The 23913-nt window shown below is 32.1% G+C and overlaps 1 protein-coding gene across 1 annotated transcript in view; it reads left to right on the forward strand.

The window, feature by feature from the left end:
• Window positions 1-23913, forward strand: part of LOC145285781 (WD repeat-containing protein 3-like) — a 77718-nt gene that overhangs the window by 16451 nt on the left and 37354 nt on the right. The window contains exons 7-14 of the mRNA XM_080134148.1: window positions 1343-1435; window positions 6837-6941; window positions 10661-10755; window positions 12952-13072; window positions 14671-14861; window positions 17278-17371; window positions 21529-21630; window positions 23381-23466. Coding sequence (XP_079990274.1) covers window positions 1343-1435; window positions 6837-6941; window positions 10661-10755; window positions 12952-13072; window positions 14671-14861; window positions 17278-17371; window positions 21529-21630; window positions 23381-23466 — 887 coding nt within the window. The remainder of the gene's footprint in view (window positions 1-1342; window positions 1436-6836; window positions 6942-10660; window positions 10756-12951; window positions 13073-14670; window positions 14862-17277; window positions 17372-21528; window positions 21631-23380; window positions 23467-23913) is intronic.

A 23913-nucleotide genomic window follows, 5' to 3' on the forward strand; every position in this document is an offset into this window, starting at 1 on the left:
CATCTTCAGTTACTCGCGAATAATTGTGTGTTCAGTTCTCACACTGACATCAAACAGTACACTTATTGTCTCTATAGACACATCACAGTTCTTATCCATGAAATTATTTATTTGGCCAATCAACTCCTCTTACACCTCTCATCATCCTTCACAGACTCCCTGCCGTCCTTGAATCTCTAATGCCACTTAAAAACTGATGCTCAATTCATGCAAAATGGTCAAAAGCAGTTTGAAATATTCCAAAACGTTTTTGTGGAATTTTTTCCAAGTTTAAAACAGAATATTATTGCATATCATTTTTCTAAAATATCCTCACATCCAGATTGTATTTTTGAAATTCACCATCTGTGACAATCTGGCTTTAGTAAGGTGTATTCCAATTCCTGCTGGAACTGTTCATTTGAACCTGAAATTATAAAAATTGGTCAGTCATCTCATGAGATGTATAACAATAACATACTGAATTTTCAAGAGTCTACTCTAATACTTTGTCTTTCAGACTTCCTGACTACTAACATATAGTAGTTTAAATTTAATATGAACAGACATTGCTACTCAATTCCCCACATAGTCCTATTGATCCTAAATAGCTACTTCTTTCAATTGACAATACACCTTGTTTTAAGTGAAAGAGAGTGAAAAAAAAAGCTTCCTCTCTGCAGTGTGTGTCTGTGATTTTCAGATCTATTAATATGAGTGCTAATCTTTTCATTTTATTTTGTGTTGGAAGTGGGGTGAGTGTTTTGCTTAATTTCATGAGAAAATATTTAAATTTGTGGAAACATGATTGAATGAAGGAATATATCTCATTAAAATAGGTTTTATAAAATGCTAAAATACGTACCGTATGTTTTGGCATATAAAACCACCCTAAGCTAAGAAATCATCTTCAAAAACTAATATTTCATAAAATATCAGGTGTTGCAATCTCTAGCCTAGGCTAAACAAACATGGTTTCGTGATTTAGCAGTCGTCTTATTAAAATTTGCTCCAATTTTGTACCTAGTCTGATCTGATGGTCGCCTTATATGCTGTAGATGAAATTTAAAAAAAAAACAAAATAAATATGGTAAAATTTTCTTTCTTTTTTTTTTTTTTTTTAGCAATTGTTGTAATCGGATTGATTACAGCATCTTTTGCTCGCTACAGAATAAAATTGTTTAAAATCGTAAACATATTTTAAAAGGAGTTAATTTAAACCGATGATTTTACTATTTATTGCTCAATTTTCCACATTATGCATTTAAAAATATTTTTGTAGAATTAATCAAAACACATCTTTAAAAATTTCTGCACTTTCAGTTTGACACTTTTTTAACCAATTTTTCATTTCTTCTCCTAGAATGTGGATGAGAATAAAGCGAAGAAACTTCGTCTTGATATGTCACAATCAGCACCAGATGAAGATGACCCTGAAGAAGAAGAAAAAGATGCGGTTAGTTTTCTCTTTTAGTTTTTCATTTTGGATTTTTTAAAAAAGGCACTCATCGCTTTGAAACTAAATGTGGCTAAAAAAACAGAAGTAAATCTGTGATTAAAACCATTCACATTGCTGTTAGGTATTAACCACAAACCAACAGTTTTTTTTTTACCCTATAGGTACCGCTTATCAAGGTCTGGAGGTTACTTAAGGATAAGTGCTACATATAAAATGCAAAAGGAAACATAAAAATGGTATAAATTAAAACAGAACAATGCTGAAGATGAAGCAGGAATTTTTGCTTAAGAACATTTTCAACTAAACCTGACATTAAATAAGAAATCTTGCCATAACATCTTTGTTTTTAATTAGGACAGTAGAAGGTGGACCTTGGGTTTACTTTCAAGCAGCCTTGTAACTCATGCTTCTCTTATTTTGTTTAATCTTCACATTCCATGAGCGATATTTCTGACAAAGAGGGAAGAATTGCTGTTTTCTGGATTGGAATCTATCCATTTCACACTTATCGTTGGTCGTTTTTTGACCTTGAAAAAGAATTTTTTTTTTAGCTCCTGACATCAAGTGGTTTCATGCCTTGTCTTGAGCAATTATCACAAAAAAAAATTTCTTATTTACATTACCGAAGTTAAGCAATGTTGAGCCAGGTCAGTTCTAAACTTGAGTGACCATTTGGGAATTCCAGGTGCTGTATGTGCTCTCCGCTTATCTCAGCATTGTTTCCAGTCATCTTGGACTCTTTGCCACTGCATTCAAACAGTGCCGATTCAGGAGATATGTGGTTAGGGATTGCATAACCCTTGCCTCACAATTGCACGCGCAGTTACCCTTACAGAGGGTATCCATTGTCTTTTGAGACTGAACGGAGGAATTGAATAATATTTGATTTCGGGATGTATGCCACATTGATTGTGTTTGGACGGGGGAAGCAAGTAAAATGCCATTAATTGAAATAAAATGTTGGTAAATTTACAGCCTTTAATCCCCTCCCAACGCACCCAACATTTCTCAGAAATCAATGAGGAACTTATGCATGCCTGCTCCAGGCCCTGAACCTCCATATTACTATTTCCATTCTTAGTTTTGAATTTCTATAATTTTCAAATTATAAATAAAATAATTTTCTTTTCATGAATGTCAGATATTAGTGCATACCTCATGATAGTGTTTTACCCCACCCTCTATTCAATCAAACTGAAATATATTTATCCAAGTACCTTGGGTAATGTAGTTTCACATTATGCACGTGGCAGTAACTTTTTGTTTGATGCTTACAAATTTCAAAGCGGTACAAAATAATTCATTTTTTTTCTTCTTTTTCTTTTATAAACTATTAACAAAATATTAAAATGACTGATTTATTTACAAAGAAACTAAAATGCATTATGGTCATTTTAATTTTGTAATTAAATTATTTTTTTAAATAGGAAAATTTTTTTTTTATGCCATTTAATTTCTATTTCAATACATATACAATAAATAGTAAATTAAAAAACAAAGAATATTAATTCCGTGTGTCATGCGGTCATGAGTAAATCACACACAAACACATTTAAAGTTGTCTTATTTTATTATTGACTAGCGGGGGATACCCGGCGTTGCCCGGGTGTTTTTGGGTGTGTGTGGTCGGGGGGGGGGGGTGTTAATGAAAACCTAAGAGTAAGCAAAGTAAAAAAAAACAGTAAAACGAATGTTTGAAAAATGGCTTAAATAACCCTGCTTCAATATTAAAATTTAAAAAATCAAAAAAAAACAAAACATCTCACACCATGATTCGAACCCAAAACATTTAGATAATGAGGCCGCACTCTAAGCAACTGAGCGACGTCGCCAAATTTGTGTCGCTTTTTTAAATATTTAAAGTAAATCAGGTTACGACGTCGTATGACGCATGCGTAGAAGTGAACTCGTCATGAGAGGAGGATTTTGCTGACCCCCCACCCCCTTCTAGAAAAGTGATGATTTTAGGGTGAAAAAATTAACGTTTTTGGCCAATTTTTTAATATTTGTCAGGCGAAGGTTGGAAGTTTAAAATGATACCGATCTGGCGGAAATCCGTGACCCGTGTGGAAAGTTTTTACGAGACATACAAACACACAAACACACATGCACACATTTTCGCTTTTATATATATATACTAGCGGGGGGTACCCGGCGATGCCCGGGTGTCTTGAGGTAAATCAAAACTCCGGGGGGAGGGGGGGGGTTTAAATAATAAAAAAAAAATGTTTTTGTAGGTAAGTATGTGAATCGAACCCGTACCCTTGAGTTGGAAATTAATGTGTGAAAAAAAAAAAATGTGCGATGGTAGCCATTTGGCCACAGCGACATACAGCCTAGACGTGTTTGAATTTATTTATTTAACTATAAAAACAGGCGTGCGCAATAAAAGTTTACTCTGCTGCTTCCATTTGACCTAATTAAGAAGGTAAAAAATTTGACTGTTTTTTTCCCCAACAGATGTTGGGGAGAGGGAACAGCTCCCAATTGTCCAGATTGAATAGCAATTGTCTGATGTACAACATTGATCAAAGCTGATTGCTTCTGGACATTTCCCGGCGCAATGCCGAGTACTTGTTAACTTTGAATTAGTTTCGCTTTTTATACGAAAAAGCCTCAACACGCAAGAAGCCAAAATAGCAATAATTTTGTAAAAGTCGACGTAAATAAATCTAGATGCGACGTGCTTTCCCAAATCGTACATATTATTATTTAGGACCCATATAAACAGTTGTAAGCGATCGTAACGACCCCGGAACCGTGTGCGAGAAAAGCCTTTTGAAGACCTACACGAAATGGTCACACACATTTTGCCTTTTATATATATAAATATGTATATTATATATATATATAGATGCCTTTCTTTTGACATAATTTCTTTATGGCAAAACGTGAAATGACTTTTTCTTTGTAAATATGTTCTTGAAATTGTGTTGCATATCAGCGTTGTGAATCCTTTTTCTGCTTTCATCTGTTTACATGGTTTATCATATCTGACTTTGCCTGAAAACATGTTAAGTTTTTTTTTTTTTTTTACAAAAGAGTCACCACATATCAAGGACCAGAGGCCACTCAAGGATAAGAGTTAATGAGTGTACAGTAGTCAATAGGACACTATCGTAGTAATCGTTAGTAGTGGTAGAATGATCCCACCAATGAAGAAACATTTCAGATTCAGGGCCGTAGAACAAGCTGCAGGAAGTCATGGTCAACGTGCGGATGTCCAAACAGTTCAAGATGGTGTTGAATACCTCATGGCCATCCATCTTTGGTTGCTCCTGTACATAACTCCTGCCATTTTTCATAACTTGCTATTAAAATGGCTTTTTGCTAATCATTTGCCAATATATCTAATATTTCAGTAAATTTTCACTGATGTTATTTACTTGATTAAAAAGGTGCTTTAGTGTTTCATTACTATTAGTCACAATTGAAAATTGCATTTGATGTAAAACCATTTTGATGTACTTACATGTCACTGTGAAATAGGTATCGTCACCAAAAATGAGAAAAAATGATCAAATAGAAGATTAATCTATATATATAAAACGCAAAAATGGTACATGCATTTTTGTATTTCTGTAAAAGGCTTTTCTTTTTTTTTGCCAGGGTTCTTGGGGGCGGGGGTACTATTTTTTAGAACTTTTTATATACACCCTAGATTGTAATATCTATGATTTGCGAACGCACGTCGCGTCTAGATTTATTTACATCAACTTTTACAAAATTCTTGCTATTTCAACTCCTCTCGTGTTCGTTCGGCTTTTTTGTATAAAAGCAAAACTAATCTGTATTGTTTCCGGCTTTCATGCCAGGAACGTCTAAGAGGCAATAAGATTGGAGCAATGTGGGGGAAACCCCTTATATCAGACAATTGCTATTCATTTGGACACCCCCTTTTTATGCTTTTTATGGGGAGCTGGTTTTCCCCCCAACCCAACATCATGGGGAAACAAAACCAAAAATACGGCCTCACAGTCAAACTTAAGTGCGAGATTTCATTCCCTCTATGGCGTGATGTTTGACCTCATTAAATTTACGCACCTTTAATCGTTAAATTCAAACGCTTTTCACTTTCTGCCCCATTCTGGCCGAGCGGTAAGATGTCAGGTTTTTTCACACTTTCTCTTCCACCTTCGCCTCAAGGTTCCAAGTTCGAGCTTACCTACCTACCAAAACTTTTTTTTATTTTTTTTACTACATGGGCACCTCCGCTAGTTACAAATAAAATTTTATTTTATTGTAAATTGCAGTTTTATAATATTATGGTGTTCATTTTTATTGGCTTAAATAAGACTAAATTCTCTCTCTTGCTATATAGCAACTTCCAGTACTTTTGCTGTTATCAATGGCGAATCAAGAAAATGACTTTAGTGATAAAGAGACCAATGTTTATTTTTAATATAAAGATCTAGGTGATCTTCCACCTAATTATTTTTTTTCTAAATTTTGGTGAAAATACTTATTGCAGCATGATAAATCTAAAGTGAGAATGTGTGTGTGTGAGGACATTTCTCAACTTATATACTCAACGGATTTTTAATCTACAGACTTTAAATTTGGTATATAGGTTATTCAGACATGTGGAAAACTTTTTAATTGGTTTTTATCCAGAAAAAAGAGCTAAGGGGTCAAAATTGAAAAATTGGTATGCGGAAGTCGTCAGATTTTTCTCTGGTTGTTAACTGTTTCACTATTGTGCATGTGTGAATAGTTCACATTACAGATTCCTTATGTTAAAAATAAGTCAGTTGGAAAATACTTTTTTTAAAGAGTGTGTCACACTTGACTCACTGTCTTTAGGTTTTGGTTTTGATCTCAGCTCAAGTATTTTTTTTTTAATTTTTTATTTTTTTTACTTACAAGAAGTAGACCGTTTAGAAAAAAAACATAATCTGTATAAATAAAAATAGAATATTTATGCATATTTTACGACCGGGCAAGACCGGGTGGTGTGTTAGTAAGTATATATAATGTCTTGAAATGAAAATTTCAATTGTAACTATTAGTAAAAAAGCACTAAAATATATCTTTCTCTAAATCATCATGTTTTGACTAACATTAAAGAAAATTCTGAATTTTTGAGATGAGCGCTGATTGTTTATATTACTTGTATTGCTCAAACTTTGGTCTCCTCTTGAGTGTTATTTGTGCAACGTTTCGGTCGGTTTGGCTGTCGACTGTCCCCAAGTATGTTGGTTGTTACTTGGAAAAGAAAGAGGCAATAACTTTTCTCCTTTCTTTTCCAAACAACATGCCTGAGGTGGTTGAAGGCCAAACCAACTGAAACGTTACACAAATAACACTCAAGAGGAGAACAATAGGCCGATCAATACGATTAAAGAAGATGTTTGTATTTGATGTAAAGCATGAATATTCTTTGTTTTTCTTGTTTCAGTTGTGCCCCATAGAATCTTTGAAGATCGGTTCAGTCATGCGACAAAGCAAAGAACGACTCCTCTCCATGAAAATCGACTCAACTGGAAGAAACCTTGTGTGTTTAGTAAGTAAAGTCGAGAAATGTTCTGTATAACACATCATTCAATATAGCAACACACATGGATGATAAAATGTTCTGTATAACACATCATTCAATATAGCAACACACACGGACGATAAAATGTTCTGTATAACACATCATTCAATATAGCAACACACATGGATGATAAAATGTTCTGTATAACACATCATTCAATATAGCAATACACACGGATGATAAAATGTTCTGTATAACACATCATTCAATATAGCAACACACATGGATGATAAAATGTTCTGTATAACACATCATTCAATATAGCAACACACATGGATGATAAAATGTTCTGTATAACACATTATTCAATATAGCAATACACACGGATGATAAAATGTTCTGTATAACACATCATTCAATATAGCAACACACACGGATGATAAAATGTTCTGTATAACACATCATTCAATATAGTAACACACACGGATGATAAAATGTTCTGTATAACACATTATTCAATACACATCATTCAATATAGCAATACACACGGATGATAAAATGTTCTGTATAACACATTATTCAATATAGCAATACACACGGATGATAAAATGTTCTGTATAACACATCATTCAATATAGCAATACACACGGATGATAAAATGTTCTGTATAACACATCATTCAATATAGCAACACACATGGATGATAAAATGTTCTGTATAACACATCATTTAATATAGCAACACACACGGATGATAAAATGTTCTGTATAACACATCATTCAATATAGCAATACACACGGACGATAAAATGTTCTGTATAACACATCATTCAATATAGCAACACACATGGATGATAAAATGTTCTGTATAACACATCATTCAATATAGCAATACACACGGATGATAAAATGTTCTGTATAACACATCATTCAATATAGCAACACACATGGATGATAAAATGTTCTGTATAACACATCATTCAATATAGCAATACACACGGACGATAAAATGCTTTGTTTTGTTGTGTAAAAAAATCTTCAACATGATGAGTATTGAAAATTTTGGAAAAATTTTCTTCAGACACCCACTGTCCAATAAATTAATCTTTTTACTGTTTTTATCCATTTAAAATATCATTATATGTTGTTTTCTCTTGTGGTAACTAGCAATTTAAAATCATGATACTCGGAAAAAATCGTTTCTATTTAAGTTTGAGTGAAAGACTGTTTTGTAGTATTAGTAGTAGCAGCATCACTGGAAAATTTTGTAAATTAAAAAGTATGGCTGATTTCTTTTAGTATGAAAGTATAGTGTTTTATCAAAAATAAATAAATGGAAAAATTGAAAAGAAAACTGTTTAAAGAATAAAAGTAAGTGGGAGATTGATGATAATTCGGAAGAAAGAAAAGAATGTAAAAATGTTATAGGATAAGTTTAAAAAAAAAGGAAATAGTTTTGCAAACTTTTCTCTTTATTCAAATAAATATTGTTATTTTTGCACATTTTTTTTTTTTTTTTTGAGAAAAAATATTGTTTTCAAATATAATTAATGAGAATATTCATAAACATTTTGGTGCTTCTACGTTATTGTAGCAAAATTCGAAAATTGAAATATTGATTTTTCAAGTGAAACCAATAGTATATACTGAATAATGTCACAATAATGAAAATATCCAAAACTTATGAAAAACGATATGGTAGAAAAACGATATGGTAGAAATTAATTAAAGAAAATAGTTTTCAAAGAAATTAGAAATTTTAGCTATTTCCCTTGTGTTTCCGGCTGACTACAATATGGTTGTCTTCAAGTCTAACGTAAATAAGTTCTTGATGAGCCGTTCCATATAAGTTATCAACTTTACCAAATTTTCATTACTAATGATTACTATAATGTCCAATTTATACTGTACACTCTTTAACTCTTATCCTTGAGTGCCCTCTTGGTCTTGATAATGTGGTGATGCCTATGTAAAAAAAAAAAAAAAACTGACAAAAAATGTAAGTTATCATGGCTTTTTTAATTAAGTATCGAATTTTCAGCTGGCCAATTTGGCTACAATAATGAAGAAGCACTCTTTTTATCAGCCGACCTGTACAATGAATGCCCCATATATGTTTTTGGTACTCTTGCAAAATTTGACCCAGATACTCAGGATTTTTTGTTAATTATGGTATGGGTTCAATTGACAGTCACTGGATTAAGCCATGCAAAGCAACAAATGTAGACAAATTTAAAAACAAACCAGAAAAAATAGAAATAAAATAAATAAAAAATAACAAAAACCTACTGTAAATTTACTGAATATATATATATATATATATATATATCTATTTTCCTCAAGAAAGTTGTAAACAGACATTTTTTATAAGAAAAGATGAATACTTATGAAAACTGTAAATTGTACAGAAAAGTTTTGTTTTTTTTCTAGAGAATTTACAGATTATTTTTTGTCAACAGATGTTAAAAAAAATAAACAGAAAAAAATACCCCCATCACCAAAGAAATAATTAAAATACATTTTTTATACAAAAACAGAAAAAAAAATGTTGATTTACTGTTTCAACATTTGAACAACGGTGATTGCCAGTTGAGCCTTAACCATAGTTAGTTGATGGAAAATCCTAAGGATTGAATTCTGCAAGAGTACCATTCTTTTTAATGTCGTTTTTTTTTTTCAGTTTTTTGAGCGGATTAATAGTGATTGTAAACTAACAAATTTAGTCAAAATGCAAAAAATTCAATGTTTCAAGATTTTTAAAGGGTGCTCAGTTTCTAATACAAAGTTCTAGTAAATCGATCCCCCTTATTATGTACTTAAGGGAAACACAAAACCAAATTATTGCCCGTATGGTTCGAAGAGGTTCGTTTGTTTTTTCAATATTTTCAACAGATTATTATTGCTTTTGACACTCATTTACCAGATTCTGCAATTTTTTTTTTTAAATGCCAAAAATTCAATATTTAAAGATTTTTAGGGGTTGCTTAGTTTTTAATACAATGTAAGTAGATATAGAAGTTTGTGGTGGTTTCACGATGAAACTTGTTATAACTTAGTGTCTTAATGTTATTTTTTAAGTAAAAATAATATTTATGTTTGGATATAAATTCCTAAACTCATTTCACTCTAAATAATTTAGGTGACTGAAATAAGAATCTCATTAGTCACTGAACAAATATACATCAAATTCCATTTCAATCTTTAATTTTCTAAATGGTAAAAACATGATCCACAATGGCCACTTTGTGTCTAATATCCATTTTCGATGAATAATTGACAGGAAAGTGACCAAACATGGTTAATTTAAACTAAATTTTAATCACATGATTAAATTTTCAATAATCACATGATTAAATTTTACCCATTTAAAATTTGTGAAACATTTCTAATATATCCATATTGTAAACAAATTTTGTTTACATTAAGCAAGATACTGATGTTGACCGAAAGTTCCTTTTAGTGATGTCACTTGATTAGTGAATCACCAGAGGTGATATTTCCCCATATAAAAAATGGCATCCTCGTTACAAAGAAAATCACCTAATTTATTAAATAAAAATTAAGTAAAATATAATTAAAGAGATGTATAAAAACATGCATGTGAACGATGAAAATACTATACCAAAATGTCGAAGCAATCAGTCTAGTGGTTATTTAGATTATTGGTTACTCGCAAACATACTTTTACATTTTTATTTATATGGATATATAAAATCAACTTTATTATTACTTTTTTTTAATTTTCAGAACAATGACAGCAGCATTGAAGTATATTCATTGTCCACAAATGAAGAACTGGAAAAAAAGTTAATGAAACGACAGAAGAAAATGCGTCGGAAACAGTAAGTAAAAAAATAATGTTGTTCCTTTTGTCTTTATTGATATTTATGTTTGACTATGAATGAATCTGTTGTTGCTGGAAAATTGTGAAATCCATAATAGAAATCTCACCTGTCTGTTTAAATGTATGTATGTATGTTTGTATGTCTACCTAAAACTTTCAACAGAGGCGACAGACTTTCACGAGATCAGTATCGTTTTGAAGCTCAACCCTTCGGATGACTCTCAACTAGGCATTTTCTACAAGGAGGGGGTCACTTTTTTCGCCAATATTTTCGAAAGTAAACCACTCTTTTCGATTGACTAGCCTTAATTTAAATCTTCACCACTTCCAGTTTGGTGATGGACACAACGGCAAAGACGTCATGTTTTTTTTTTTCTTCACATTCGTGGTATGGGTTCGTGCTTGCCTGCCTACTAGCACTTTTTATTTTTGATCAACACACACCTCCAAACACTCGGGCAACGCCGGGCACCCAGGCTAGTATAATAATAAATGAAGATGAGATATTGACTTGTATGCGAAATGGGCGCATTAGGATGGTTGGTTAGTAATGATAAAAGTTGCTGAATTTATTCTGGTCACCCCAAATATTCGCTATCATGCCAGCACCAGCTCCTTTCTGTGCTCCCATGCTATCACTAAGGTAATAAACTTCTGAACAACTTCAGTAATTATTTATTTATTTATTTGTGGACTGTTATCCTCCTCATCTTCATAGTTGTTGTTGTTTCAACGCGTTGAAGAAGGCCAAAGGATGAGTTGGCTGAAATATGGTGAAACGACAACTATGAAAATGAAGATAGCTGTCCATAAATACAAATTACTCGTCTCAAAAGATAAAAATAATAATAATAATAATAATAATATTTAACTAGTGGGACCTGTGGAAATTCCACAGTGGACTCATTCATATGTAAGATATTGATGGTGGCATTCTGTAGATGTTCAGTGTAAATAGAAACGCTCTGATATTATTGTAGCTCTTTTGTTAAAACTGCAAAAGCTAGCAGGGACGCCCGGTATAGCCCCGTCTAAAAGTACACTTAAATATGAAATTTTAATTCTTTGCAGATTTTGTATATATTATAAAGTTGCGATTTCAAAAATAAAAAATGTATCTATATGACAGCTTGAATTGAAACTGAATCCCAAACTGATGAATATATATATATAAATCCCGGAAACAGTGTTTCATGGTAAACAACTGATGATCCCTTAAAAAAATTAAAAAAAAAAAATTATTATTGGTACTAATAGTGAATTCGAGAGAGCAAGTTTATGCAGTGATTGCTGGTGATTGAATGACTTACTAACTAAATGGTTTTCTAACGAATGATAAAATTTCTTTTTTTTTTTTTTGTATAGTTTAAAGGTTAAAAACTTCCAAGACTATATATATATGTAACTATATATATATATATATATATATATATATATATATATATATATATATATATATATATATATATAACTTTAGTTCCTTCAGCTATAATTGAAACCAAAACTTATGAAGAATTCTTGATAAAATTATTTATAAAAAAAAATAGATTACTAAAGTGCCATCAGCTAAAACCAAAACTTATGAAGAATTCTTGGTAAAATCATTTATTATAAGAAATGGAAGTACATAACAATTAAACAATCCGGATGTAGGTGTGACACAGAAAATAACACCCACATTATCATATTAATATATAGATGACTTCAATAACCTCTGTATTATTTGGATTATTCAGACTACATGTTCTCATGTTGAATGTTATTTGCACTTGTACCCTGTCAAACTTGGATAAAGTATTTGGTAAAATTCAGTTGTAAATTACACTCCTGGAGGTTAAATGTTCAATCCCCAGTGTGGGTGATACTCCAAATATGATTGTGAATTACTTAGATCTTCTACCCAGTTATGGCTGACGGAATGAGAGCATGCTATCCCCGTAGATTAAATAAAAGGTTCTGTTTGAAATTTTGTACAGATTCTTTAGTTCGACAAGGTAAATCTGAGAAATGCTGGAAGTTATAGCAACGTCCGCCAAATATACTTAGTCCGCATCATCCATCTCCATTGTCTTGCACTTAAATTGTTTATCATCTATTATTTCAACTGCATTTAAATAAATGCTTTTTTAAAAAAATTTATTTTGTTTCTTTTTGTTTTTAATCCTTTTTTCTATTTTTCATTTCCTTTCACCAGTGATCAGACAGAAGATGATGCAAAACTGAACCTGACGGATGCGTTCAAAAAATTTGGAGACCTAAAAGTTGCCAAAAAGGGTCACAGCTTTGATTGTGTTGTGGAAAAGAATATCTTAAAGGTAATATCCAAATTCCAAAGGAAATCCTCCTTTGAAAACTACAATATTTTTCATGGACTTTCATTACAGCAGAAGAATAAATCAAATCATCAGTTACATGATCCCAGAAAGAAACTGCTAAAAATATCTTTTTAAAGCATCTAGTATTTAATTGTTATTTACATTAAAATATCAGCTTTTTAGTATCATTTGCTTTTCTTAGAATTTGATCTATTTTCAAAGCAAAAGTACAAAAAAAAAAAAAATCTTTAAAAAACTTTGATTCATATACCCATCGAAAAACAAAGATGTCATATCCCAAAAATCATGTAAATTAATTGAGTAGTTTTATTTTAAACTAAAGAAATCAAATTTTAGGATGAAGCAAAATGGTATATTTTGATCTTCCATATTTTATAAGTAAGGGGAGACAACTCGATTCGAACTATCAAAATCAGCCCTGTAATTACTTACAATTTCCTATTAAAATCACTAAAAATTGTAAAAAATGATTTTCTATGAAAAAAAAAAATACTTGATCAATTTACATAATTTTTGGAATATGACATCTTTGTTCCATAACAGGTATGGGCATCATAAAATTTTTTTACAATTTATTTATTTTTTTTTAAATAGGTTTAATTCTTAATAAACACCTCATTTTCTATCGAAAACTGCCTTCTTTAAAATTTTGTTTTTTCATTTACATCTTCTGGAATGTTCTTTTGTGTTAAAGGTGGCTACTGACTTTTGTACTATGGGTTTAATAAAACATATTTCAGTTTTTTTAAATAAAGGTAGTGAAGCATACACTAATATAAACATTTTAAATATGAACTTTGTATTAACATTCATGCATTAATACTGAAAATTTCATTACGATCAGATAATTCTCTGACTTGGTAGATTCTTGTTTACTCATGGTAAAAATTTACTGTTTTGTTTTTTTTTTTGAAAAAAACAATAAAACTAATGTCTGAATAATATAGATTAACACGTTTTGTTTTTTAAAGTCACAGACTTTGACTAAGATCGGCATCAAGACAGTTCCGCACTCTTCCTCTAATCCAGACCTTGTTCCCTGTAACTTTCGATTGTCTCTTAAACTCAAGGAAAACCTTAGAGGCTGTGGTTATGAGACAATAGAGGAAATGATAGAAGCTGTGACGAGGGTTATTGATATGCTCACACGAGAGGACTTCCATGGAACCTTCCAGTAGTTGTTAGAAAGGTACAACAAGTGCATTGCAGCCGGAGGGGATTACTTTTAGAGTTTAATGCGTGTACTATCAATAAAAGTTTCCATATGAAAAAAAGTCTGGAAACTTATTTAAGGCACCTCGCTAAGATAGTGAAGTGTAAACTAATATAAACGACCTTTTAAATACGAAGTTTATATTAAAAATTGAAAATTTCATTAAAAACCACCTTTTAAATACAAAGTTTATATTAACGTTGAAAATTTAATTACAATCAGATAATTCTCTGACCTTAGGTAGATTCTTGTTTAATCATGGTAAAAATTCACTTTTTTGTTTAAAAAAAACAAAACAAAAAAAAACCGATAAAACTCGAGTAATATAGATTCCCACGTTTTATTTTTCTTCTTTATTTGAAAGGTGGTTTGTCTGTCGTCCAACAATACATTGTCTTGGTACTGCATAAACATGAGCATCCCATGGCAAGACAAAATAGAACGGGAACTTCTCCACACATTTGGGCATCGCACAGATATTCGTACCATTTGTTTCAGCTCAGACAATACAGCTATCCTCACTGCCAGTGCTGACTCTGTGAAAATTTGGAATCGGTAAGCGATAAAAGAAAAGTTTCTTTAATTTGTCTTTCTTTTACTTACATTTTTTATCTTATTTTTCTTAGTTTATTTTGGCATTTTATTTTATATTATTTTGTCCAAGTTAAATGTTACAATAATGGAATGACAACTAAATTGTATCCGTATTATACTTAACATTTTCTTTTTATTATGATTGTTGGTTATTTATAGGCTCCAAAACGACTTGATAGAATTGCACTGAATTTCGATGAATATAGTATTCCTATCAACTGGTGTGTCAGGGTTGTGTGCTCTTACTACTGCTATTGTAAAAATAATGAACTTTATAGGTTCTTGGTTTCAACCTAATTAGTATATGAGGTCAAGCTTATAATACTACGACAACTACTGCTAATAGTAAACATTTATGGGTACAAACATTGAGTCACGTGTTAGCATAGGAAAATGAATGACAAAAATGAACAAAACTATGGAACATTATTCCATCAAATGAACTTTAAGTCTTCTGCATGAGCTTGATGAACAGTCAAATCTGGGTGGCTTTTTGTCTTTTTATTCTTTTTTTGTATGGAAATTGTTCCAGACAAGGTGTGAAGCCACTTAATGTAAGAAGCTAACAAGAATGAAAGATGATTATCACAAAGACGAGAGATGGCTATTTACCTTAGTCTTGATAAGACCAAGGCTAAAGGTAAGATGAGACAGTCTGCATGAAGAGTATCACAATCCTGCAGTTCTTGGAAAGAAGCTACTGGAATAAGAAGCTGTATTACAATGATATATCAAAACGACGACTTGATAGAAACCATGAGACCAATGAGTCAAACGAGCTGGAACAAAGGAAACAGGGAATAGATCAGACAGTTCTGAAGAACACATAATAATAGTATTTCTAGAAAAGACTATGACTAGCAACATCATCTGTGAGAGAAATGTAGAGAAGAAAAAAGGGTTAAGTTAATGAAATTAAAGATACATTTGTGCACCTTATCAAGAAATAAATGATGTTGCGGATTACAGTGGAGCATGTAATTGACAGTTTCCCTAACGAACCGGGCTTGCTAATGCAGACTTTTAAAAGGTAAAAAAATATGTGAGTTGCTAGGTGGTGAATGGATGGGGAAGTTTTTGAGAGACAGTTTTTTTCCTCCTTTTGTAGAGAAAACAGTTTTGTAGCTTGACTTTATGTATACAGCTGCATATAAAACAGGGTTTGCACAGGCTTGAAAAGTCCTTGAATTTTAACTTTTGCTTTGAAAAGGCTTTGTTTCTATTATTACCTTGAAAAATCCCAAGTATTAATAAAATATTTTTTTTAAACATTGATTATAATATTGAAATTCAGTGTTATGAAATTGCAGCGCATTATTGGGGATACAAGAGTTACATCCCTTTATCATAAAACGATCTGATATTTTCCATATAACATTGGATAGGTTTGTGATAAACAGACGTAACTCTTGTATCCACAATACCTGAAATTCAAAATTAAAAAAAATAAATGAACTCAGCAAAGACCAATCTATAATGGGGAAAATGACATTTAATCATGCTTGGTTGGCCAAATATAAGTGGGTGAAGTTGTATGTAAATGAAAATGACTTTTCCTGTTGTCAATTATTAACTTTTTTGGTTATTTATATCATTGTTTATATATTAAAGTTTGTTTTGAAAATTTGAATTTTGTCTGGAGAAGGCCTTAAAAAACTTTAAAAAGCCTTGAAAAGTCATTGAAAATAAACATTGAAAATGTGTACGAACCCTATAAAAGCTACAGGTTTCCTGAAAGTTGATTATAATGGAGTCTTAGCATTTGGTTTGATAAAATGAAATAGAAAAATATAATTTATTTTTTATTAAGCCAAGTGTCTCATCCATTCTGTATCCAATCATTTTCTTTCAGCTAGCAGACTCATATCCGTTCTCTTGACCCAAAATAATACTTAGTAGCAAATGTGAAGAAGGAATGCTGATATGATGCTTACCCAAAAGTTCCAGGCCAACAACATCAATAGCACAGTTTTGTAAATCTTTAAATTCACAACATGCCTACAGAACTATAGACAATCAACTAGTCAGAATTGACATTTACTGAGATTAAACCCAGACTATTTTCAAAGTTGAGTTATACCTAATTTAACACCATGGGCCACATATCTGAACATTTTTATCTTCCAATCGTATGGAGTACTGTTTTCATGTTTTGGCTGGTGAATTTATATCCCATTTAAGTGTTCTAGACGATAACTGTTAATTGGTTTGGAGACAATATTTTGGAAATAATTCAATTATTCTTTTGCCACTGTTATCAAATGGTAAGAATTGTTAGGGTTCAAATAAAACTTTTATTTTTTACTTATTTATTTTATATAAATCAGAGCTAAGAACAAATACAATTGATCCTTTTTATTTTTTTTATTTTTGACAGAACTTATGTGCAATGCATCTCTACGTTTGAATGCGATTATGCCCTCTGTTCTCTTTTTCTTCCTGGTGATCGACTTTGTATCATTGGGACAAAGGTAAGATAGTCTTATTTGGCAATTTTAGTTTTATTGCAAGAACATACGAAGCAAACTGTAAAGATTTTTCACCCACCAAATTGGCAGGGCTTCCTTTTTTTTTTTTTTTTTTGAAAACCTTTTCTTGAAATTTTCACACAGTCACAAGTGATGTCAGTAGAGATACATGAACTGTGGAATTGGTTAAGCCAAGTTACAATTCAATCAATTCCATTGTATTCAATTCAAGGTGAACACCATTAGTGATGGTATGAGTACCATTTAGTCCTCATCTGTTGCTAAAATCTTGTATTCAATTAGATGCAATTGATTAAATTGATTGTTTTCAATTAGATGCAATAGATTAAATAATCATTTAAAAATAGGATATAAAAGATAAATTAAATGATTTAATGAATCTTTCACAATAGATATTGTATTTAAACATTTTATATCCACCCTCATTCTTTATGAGTTGATATGCCATAAAACACTTTATGTTTCCTCTTACAAATCAAACATTATCCCTCATCACGGGATTCCTCTGGTAATCGAGTGGAAAATCTCAAGGTCCGCTAAGATATGTTAATTTTTAGATGATCCAAGTAGATTATGTCTGAACAAGGAATTTTAAAGTTTATTGTATGGATTTAGACAATACTGTTCTACTGAACATATATATTGTATACCGGATAAGTTAGGTGTAGCTAAGATGTTAAATGTATTCAAGGTCTGGCAATTGTATCTGAGATGGGTATATTTTATTTAATGACACCATATTCTATTCCTGGCAAACTGAATGCCAACACATACAAGGCAATGGCTTAATTGTTGGAAAATAACCTATAGCTTAGTAGAATGGAGCCAAAAATGGGTGGTCATATTTAATGCTACCAAAATAAATCTTATTTTCACAACTTTCTAAGCACTGATTTTTAGACCTGTCCCAAAAATCCAACATAAACTTCTCAGCAAACATGAAGTAGAAGGTGCTGCCAAGTTTGCTGCAAAGAATTTAGGTTCACTCTGTTGAACTAGTAAACTTATTTCACTTGCCAGTATCCTATGCATTTAGAATGTCACCATTTGCACAGAATATTGTTGCCATATTTAGGCTTGGTCTTGAGATTAACTTCTTCCTTTTAGACAAACTGCAAAGAAGAATTTCTAACCTAATAGATTCCTCATTGTCTGCCAAGCTCCAACCTCTGTTGCATTCCTGTGCTTGTTTTACAAGTATTTCCATAGAATGTACTCCATCAGGAAAACTCTGATAAAAACTGAACTTCCATGATTTCACTCGTCCCAACATCTGCCTTAGCTAATTGCAACTCCATTGATTATTGCGTGTATAGCACAGTTGAGAAAGACCCCCAACTAGACTGTCTGAAACATTGGAGATCAACTGATTGCCAAGTACAAACTGGTGTTCAAGCATTTCTCAAATGCCACATGCTCCAGATTCAGGTACTGCCTGGAGGCTGTAGTGAAAACCCAAGGTAGCTTCTTTGTGTGAGCTGTATTTGGCAATTCAAAGTGATGTTAATGTAAGGTCAGTCGTTTACAACCTCAACATCACTTTTCTATTTTCTGCAATCAGGTTTTATTAACCACAAAGTATAATAGAAACAAAATCACCTGCTATTTTAAAATGTGATAAAACTGTTTTGTCTTGATGTTTTTTGTTTTTTTTCTAGTGGTTACTGGTTGTATTCTTGATTACAAAACACGTCTCTTTATTATTTAATGTTCATTCATATTTTATGACTTAATGTAGTCAAATATATAACAAATGCTCTAAGGTTTGACCCCCTAGTTACTAGTGTTGTAGCCTTGCAAGCCAAACACATAGTTAATAAAGTGTTTTAGCAAAAGTATGTTTCAAAAGTACACATCATAATTCCGAGGCCATAACTGGCACAAATTGCTATCCTATTATGTGTTAGATGTAACTATATAATTGGGTAAGTCTATTATTCTTGAAATAGGTATATCAGTTTATTACCCATAACAGTAACAGATGTTGCATATTTAGAATTAAAATAATATAATTATACTTAATAAATACATGTGTTCATCTCAAGACTCAGATATAATAATTTCAGTTCTATTTTCTATGTTCAAAATGTAATTTTTGTAATATAAAGTTTTTAGAGGTTTGGAAAACTTTATTTTGTGATATTCTGAGCATCACTGTAGTTATTTGTATTGAAATGAATACACAACAACAGTATCAGTAGTAGTCCATTTCACAACCTGAGAATTTTTTTTATGTCTGATGCTTATCTCTAGTTTAATAAATGGAATGGATAGCCTAGACCTTCCCCTGACAATGTGATATTATCGGACAGCCTCCATCTCCAGAGACCATCCCAAATTAATACTGGACGAGAAGTAAAGAGATGTTTTGTTTTATAAAATACTAGCGAGGGGTACCCGGCGTTGCCCGGGTGTTTGGAGATGTGTGGAAACTCTGGGGGTGGGGGTTAAAAAATGTTTTGGTAGGTAAGTATGAGGATCGAACCCGAACCCTTGAGGCAAAGTTGTAAATTAAAGTGTGAAAAAAAAACGTGCGACGTTAACCATTGCCCCACCACGAGATGCTAATGGAAACACGTTTGAATTTATTTAATTACTTGGATTTGGCAGGTGCCCATTTTAATGAGTTAATGAGGTCAAGTTTGACTGTGGGATAGTATTTCATTTACTGCGGGAACGCTTCCCAATATGTTATAGGAAAAAGACTAACTCACATGCGGCGAGCGACAAATGTTGAATATTTATCTTCCCAAAGTCGAGCAAATTAAATAGACAGGCGAGCTTCGTTGTTAACTCTGAGATATTACAATTTATATGTGATATAAAAAGTTTTAAAAAGTTGTTAGGCGACCGACCGCTTCTCTGAAAGAAGCCTTTTGTAGACATACAAAAATACATACATTTTCGCTTTTATATTTATAGATTAGCTCTTTCTACCAGCAGCTAGATAGTCTCCATGTTATCTAGGTGTATAAACTTGAAAGGAAACTGATTTTTATGCATGAAAAGGAGTTTAACATTAAGAGTAAAATGATCTAGAAACTATGGAATTTGATTGGTGGGTGATAAAGTGAACAGCCAGTTATGACTGGTCCTTTGGATTGAGAAGAAAAAATTTGGCATAAAGTATCTTTATGATGTGAGGTAGTTGAGAAGTCAATGCTCTGATCCCCAGCTGGCATCAATTGGGATGGATGGCTCTCATCTGGGTGACGACAAGCTTCTGGGTTTGACCTTTACTCCTGATCTGAAATGGAACACGTACATCAAGTCTGTTGCCAAGGTCACTGGAAAGATGGTGGGATCCTTCTACCGCTCCAGAAGATATCTCGCTACTGATGCAATTCTCTATCTATATAAAAGCCAAGTAAGTCCAAGGATGGAATACTGCTGCCATATCTGGGCAGGAGCTGCTAAAAACAGCCTATCCTGCCTTGACAGACTACAAAATAGACTTCGTGGCTTAGTGGGGGATGCCCTTTTCTCTACCCTGCAACCTCTCTCCCACAGAAGAGACGATGCGAGCCTATCCTTGTTTTATCGTTATTTCCATGGCAGATGCCCGTCTGAACTCCAATCTCTGGTCCCCCCTCGCCAATCTTTCACGAAAAACACCCGTCTAGCTGAATCCACTGTGAAAAATTTCCCCCACTCTTTATCTGTGCCTAAATCAAAACGCGGATTCCATGAACAAAGCTTCTTTCTTAGAACTGCACGCCTGTGGAACTCTGTTCCGTCTGCCTGCTTCCCACCTGACTACAACTTGGATGTGTTCAAGTCCAACGTTAACAAATTCCTAATGAACCACCCCCTTAAGTAAACACTTCATCAAATCTCCACACTAACGTAATGTACTTGCAATAACCCTTATCCTTGAGTGGCTTCCGGGCCTTGATAAGTGGTGATCACTGTGTAAAAAAAAAAAAAAAAGAAGAGAAGCTACAAAAGAAATCGCTAGTATCATAGTGATATGCCTCTACCTCCAATCTAACAACTCGTGTTTTATATGATTATGGAGTTAATGTTTTTATTTTTCTATTCAACAGACAATAGTATAAGGGATACAATTGGTATATTTAAAAAAAAAAATAGGCATTTTCTCATGGTAATTTATTTCATTTTTATTTTTTTTATTTTAGTCAGGCAAACTTCAGTTGTTTGAAATTGCAACAGCTAATCTTCTAGAAACGTTTGATGCACATGATGGACCAATTTGGGGAATTCATATGTCACCTGATAAGGTAAGTTTGAAAATAAACCATTCTTACTTCTTGTTTCAGCTTTTCCATAAAATATTGAAGAATAATAAAAAGAAGTGTTTGCATGTGTGTTTGTGTGTGACCTAATCTGACTCTATAACAAGCATTTTATGAAAATCAAACATTTTTTGGTACAATTAGGAATAGATTTTCATTTGAACAATCAATCAATAGCCTGAAAACATAATGAAATATCAAATTGGCTAATATATGTATATTTTTAACAGAAAACTGATTACATTCAGTGCTGTAAAGGCAAAGCTCCTTTCCTTTAACAGTGATAAGAAACCTTTCCAACCACTTATTGCTATGGCTGATAGCACTGTTCTTGGGAGTCAAACATTCAACCTCTTCAACCTACATAGAAGATACTGCCAAATCTGCTGTAAAGAAGGTGGGCTCCCTCTTCCAAGCTAGAAACTTTCTAGAAACAGACATGTTTATATCACAAAATATTTTCTTCAAAGTAATGCCAGCTTTTAAGAAAGTGGTAAAAATCTTCTCAAAAAAAAAAAAAAAAACTCTGAAAGAATTTTTCAGAATGTTGAACTCTTAAGCAAATTGTTAGACAGGGTCCGAAAGGTATGGCTTATAAAATTATTTGACCTCCAGAAACGCAGTTTTTAGAAAAAAATTGTTTGTTGATTGTTATACAAATCTGGATCTTAAGGGAAGGATGCAATCAGAATAGCTCTTCAAAAATAAGCATTGTAAAATATTTCAAATTGGTACCTTAGAGAAACAGAAGAAATTTATTTTCTCATATGAGTAATCTTTTATCATATTTCTGACCACTGGTCGAGTATACATATGGAATCAGCTAAAAGAAGCATTTGATTTTGGAAACTGTCAAAGAAGACTTGGCTAATCAGATGATCAGCCTCGGTGGAATCATGATTGCATGACCATCTTGTGTGACCTTAGAATCCTCATGGGTCAGAATCTGGTGTAGATGAGAGAAAATGCTGATTCAGTACAACCAAGGGGAACACCATTTTAGCAATCGTTCACACAGACCTCATTCTTTTGTAATTGCCTATATATATATATATATATATATATATATATATGCGTGTAGTGACCCTGCTGTTTTAACAGCATTGGCGATGCTTTTCGTCTTGATTTGGGGGTTTATTCTTCCCCCCCTCTGAATCAAACGCACCCCCAGATACCAACCTGGAAATTACTTTAACTAGGCACGGTACATACAATGCCTAGCCTTCGAAAATGGTCCCCCGTCTAATACTGACCAGGTTCATCGTTGCTTAACTTAAGTGATCTGGCGAGAACCAGTGTGTCAATGTAATGGTGCCATATATTCAACCAATAATGTTTGTATAATAAACATACTGTATACCTGCTCTGTCCTCCATTGCATAATCTTTAATAATCATACGGATTTCAGTAGATCTATATCTAGGAAACCAAACTATAAAACTGTTATATATATATATATATATATATATATATATATATATATGTAATGTTTCTATTCTAGTATTTTTTCATTTGTTCCTTTTTCCATTAATTTTACTATGCCTTTCTTGAGATTGAAATCTTAACTCGTATCAATATAATAAAGGTAAGATCTATTATGCATAATATGTACATGTGTGGTATAACCTCAGAATTTTTAAGCCATTTCTTAGGTTTTTTTTCATTTTTAGAATTCATTAAGTGAAATTTTACTAAAACTATAAAACATGGATGTTTTTTTTTATTTCCCTTACAGAATGGTATTTGTTCTGGCAGTGGAGATAAATGTCTTAAATTTTGGAGCTTTGAATGGTTAACAACAGAAAATGAAACAATAACAAGGTAAAGAAATTACAATCTTACAAAACATTTAACCATTTTCTTCATTAAAAAAAATTTTTTTCTTTTTTTTGTAGAGTGGACAAACTTCTTTAAAATTTCTTTATCAACTGCAGAGTTTCCATTCTCTTTGATTCAATTTTATTTGTTTTTAATTCAATCGTTATTTATTTGAAGACAATGAATGTTAGTTGTAATGGAAATTATTAATTTAATAACTCAAGGTAATATTTTTCATTTCACTTGAGATAAGAATGCAATAATGTTTTTGAATAAACGTGTGGTTAAATGATCAGTGTTTGTTAAAATAATCGAAAGATCGATTGTTTTGAAATATGTGGTTTTAAACAAAAACAATATACCATATTTGATTGTCATATTGAAAATAGTAATATATCCAAAAATTTGAGTAGAAAATTATTTATAGTTAAAAGTAATTTTTACAGAAAA

The sequence above is a fragment of the Euprymna scolopes genome, chromosome 10 (genome assembly GCF_053919585.1).
Source record: "Euprymna scolopes isolate OS-2025 chromosome 10, ASM5391958v1, whole genome shotgun sequence".
NCBI classification, from domain to species: Eukaryota; Metazoa; Mollusca; class Cephalopoda; order Sepiida; family Sepiolidae; genus Euprymna; species Euprymna scolopes.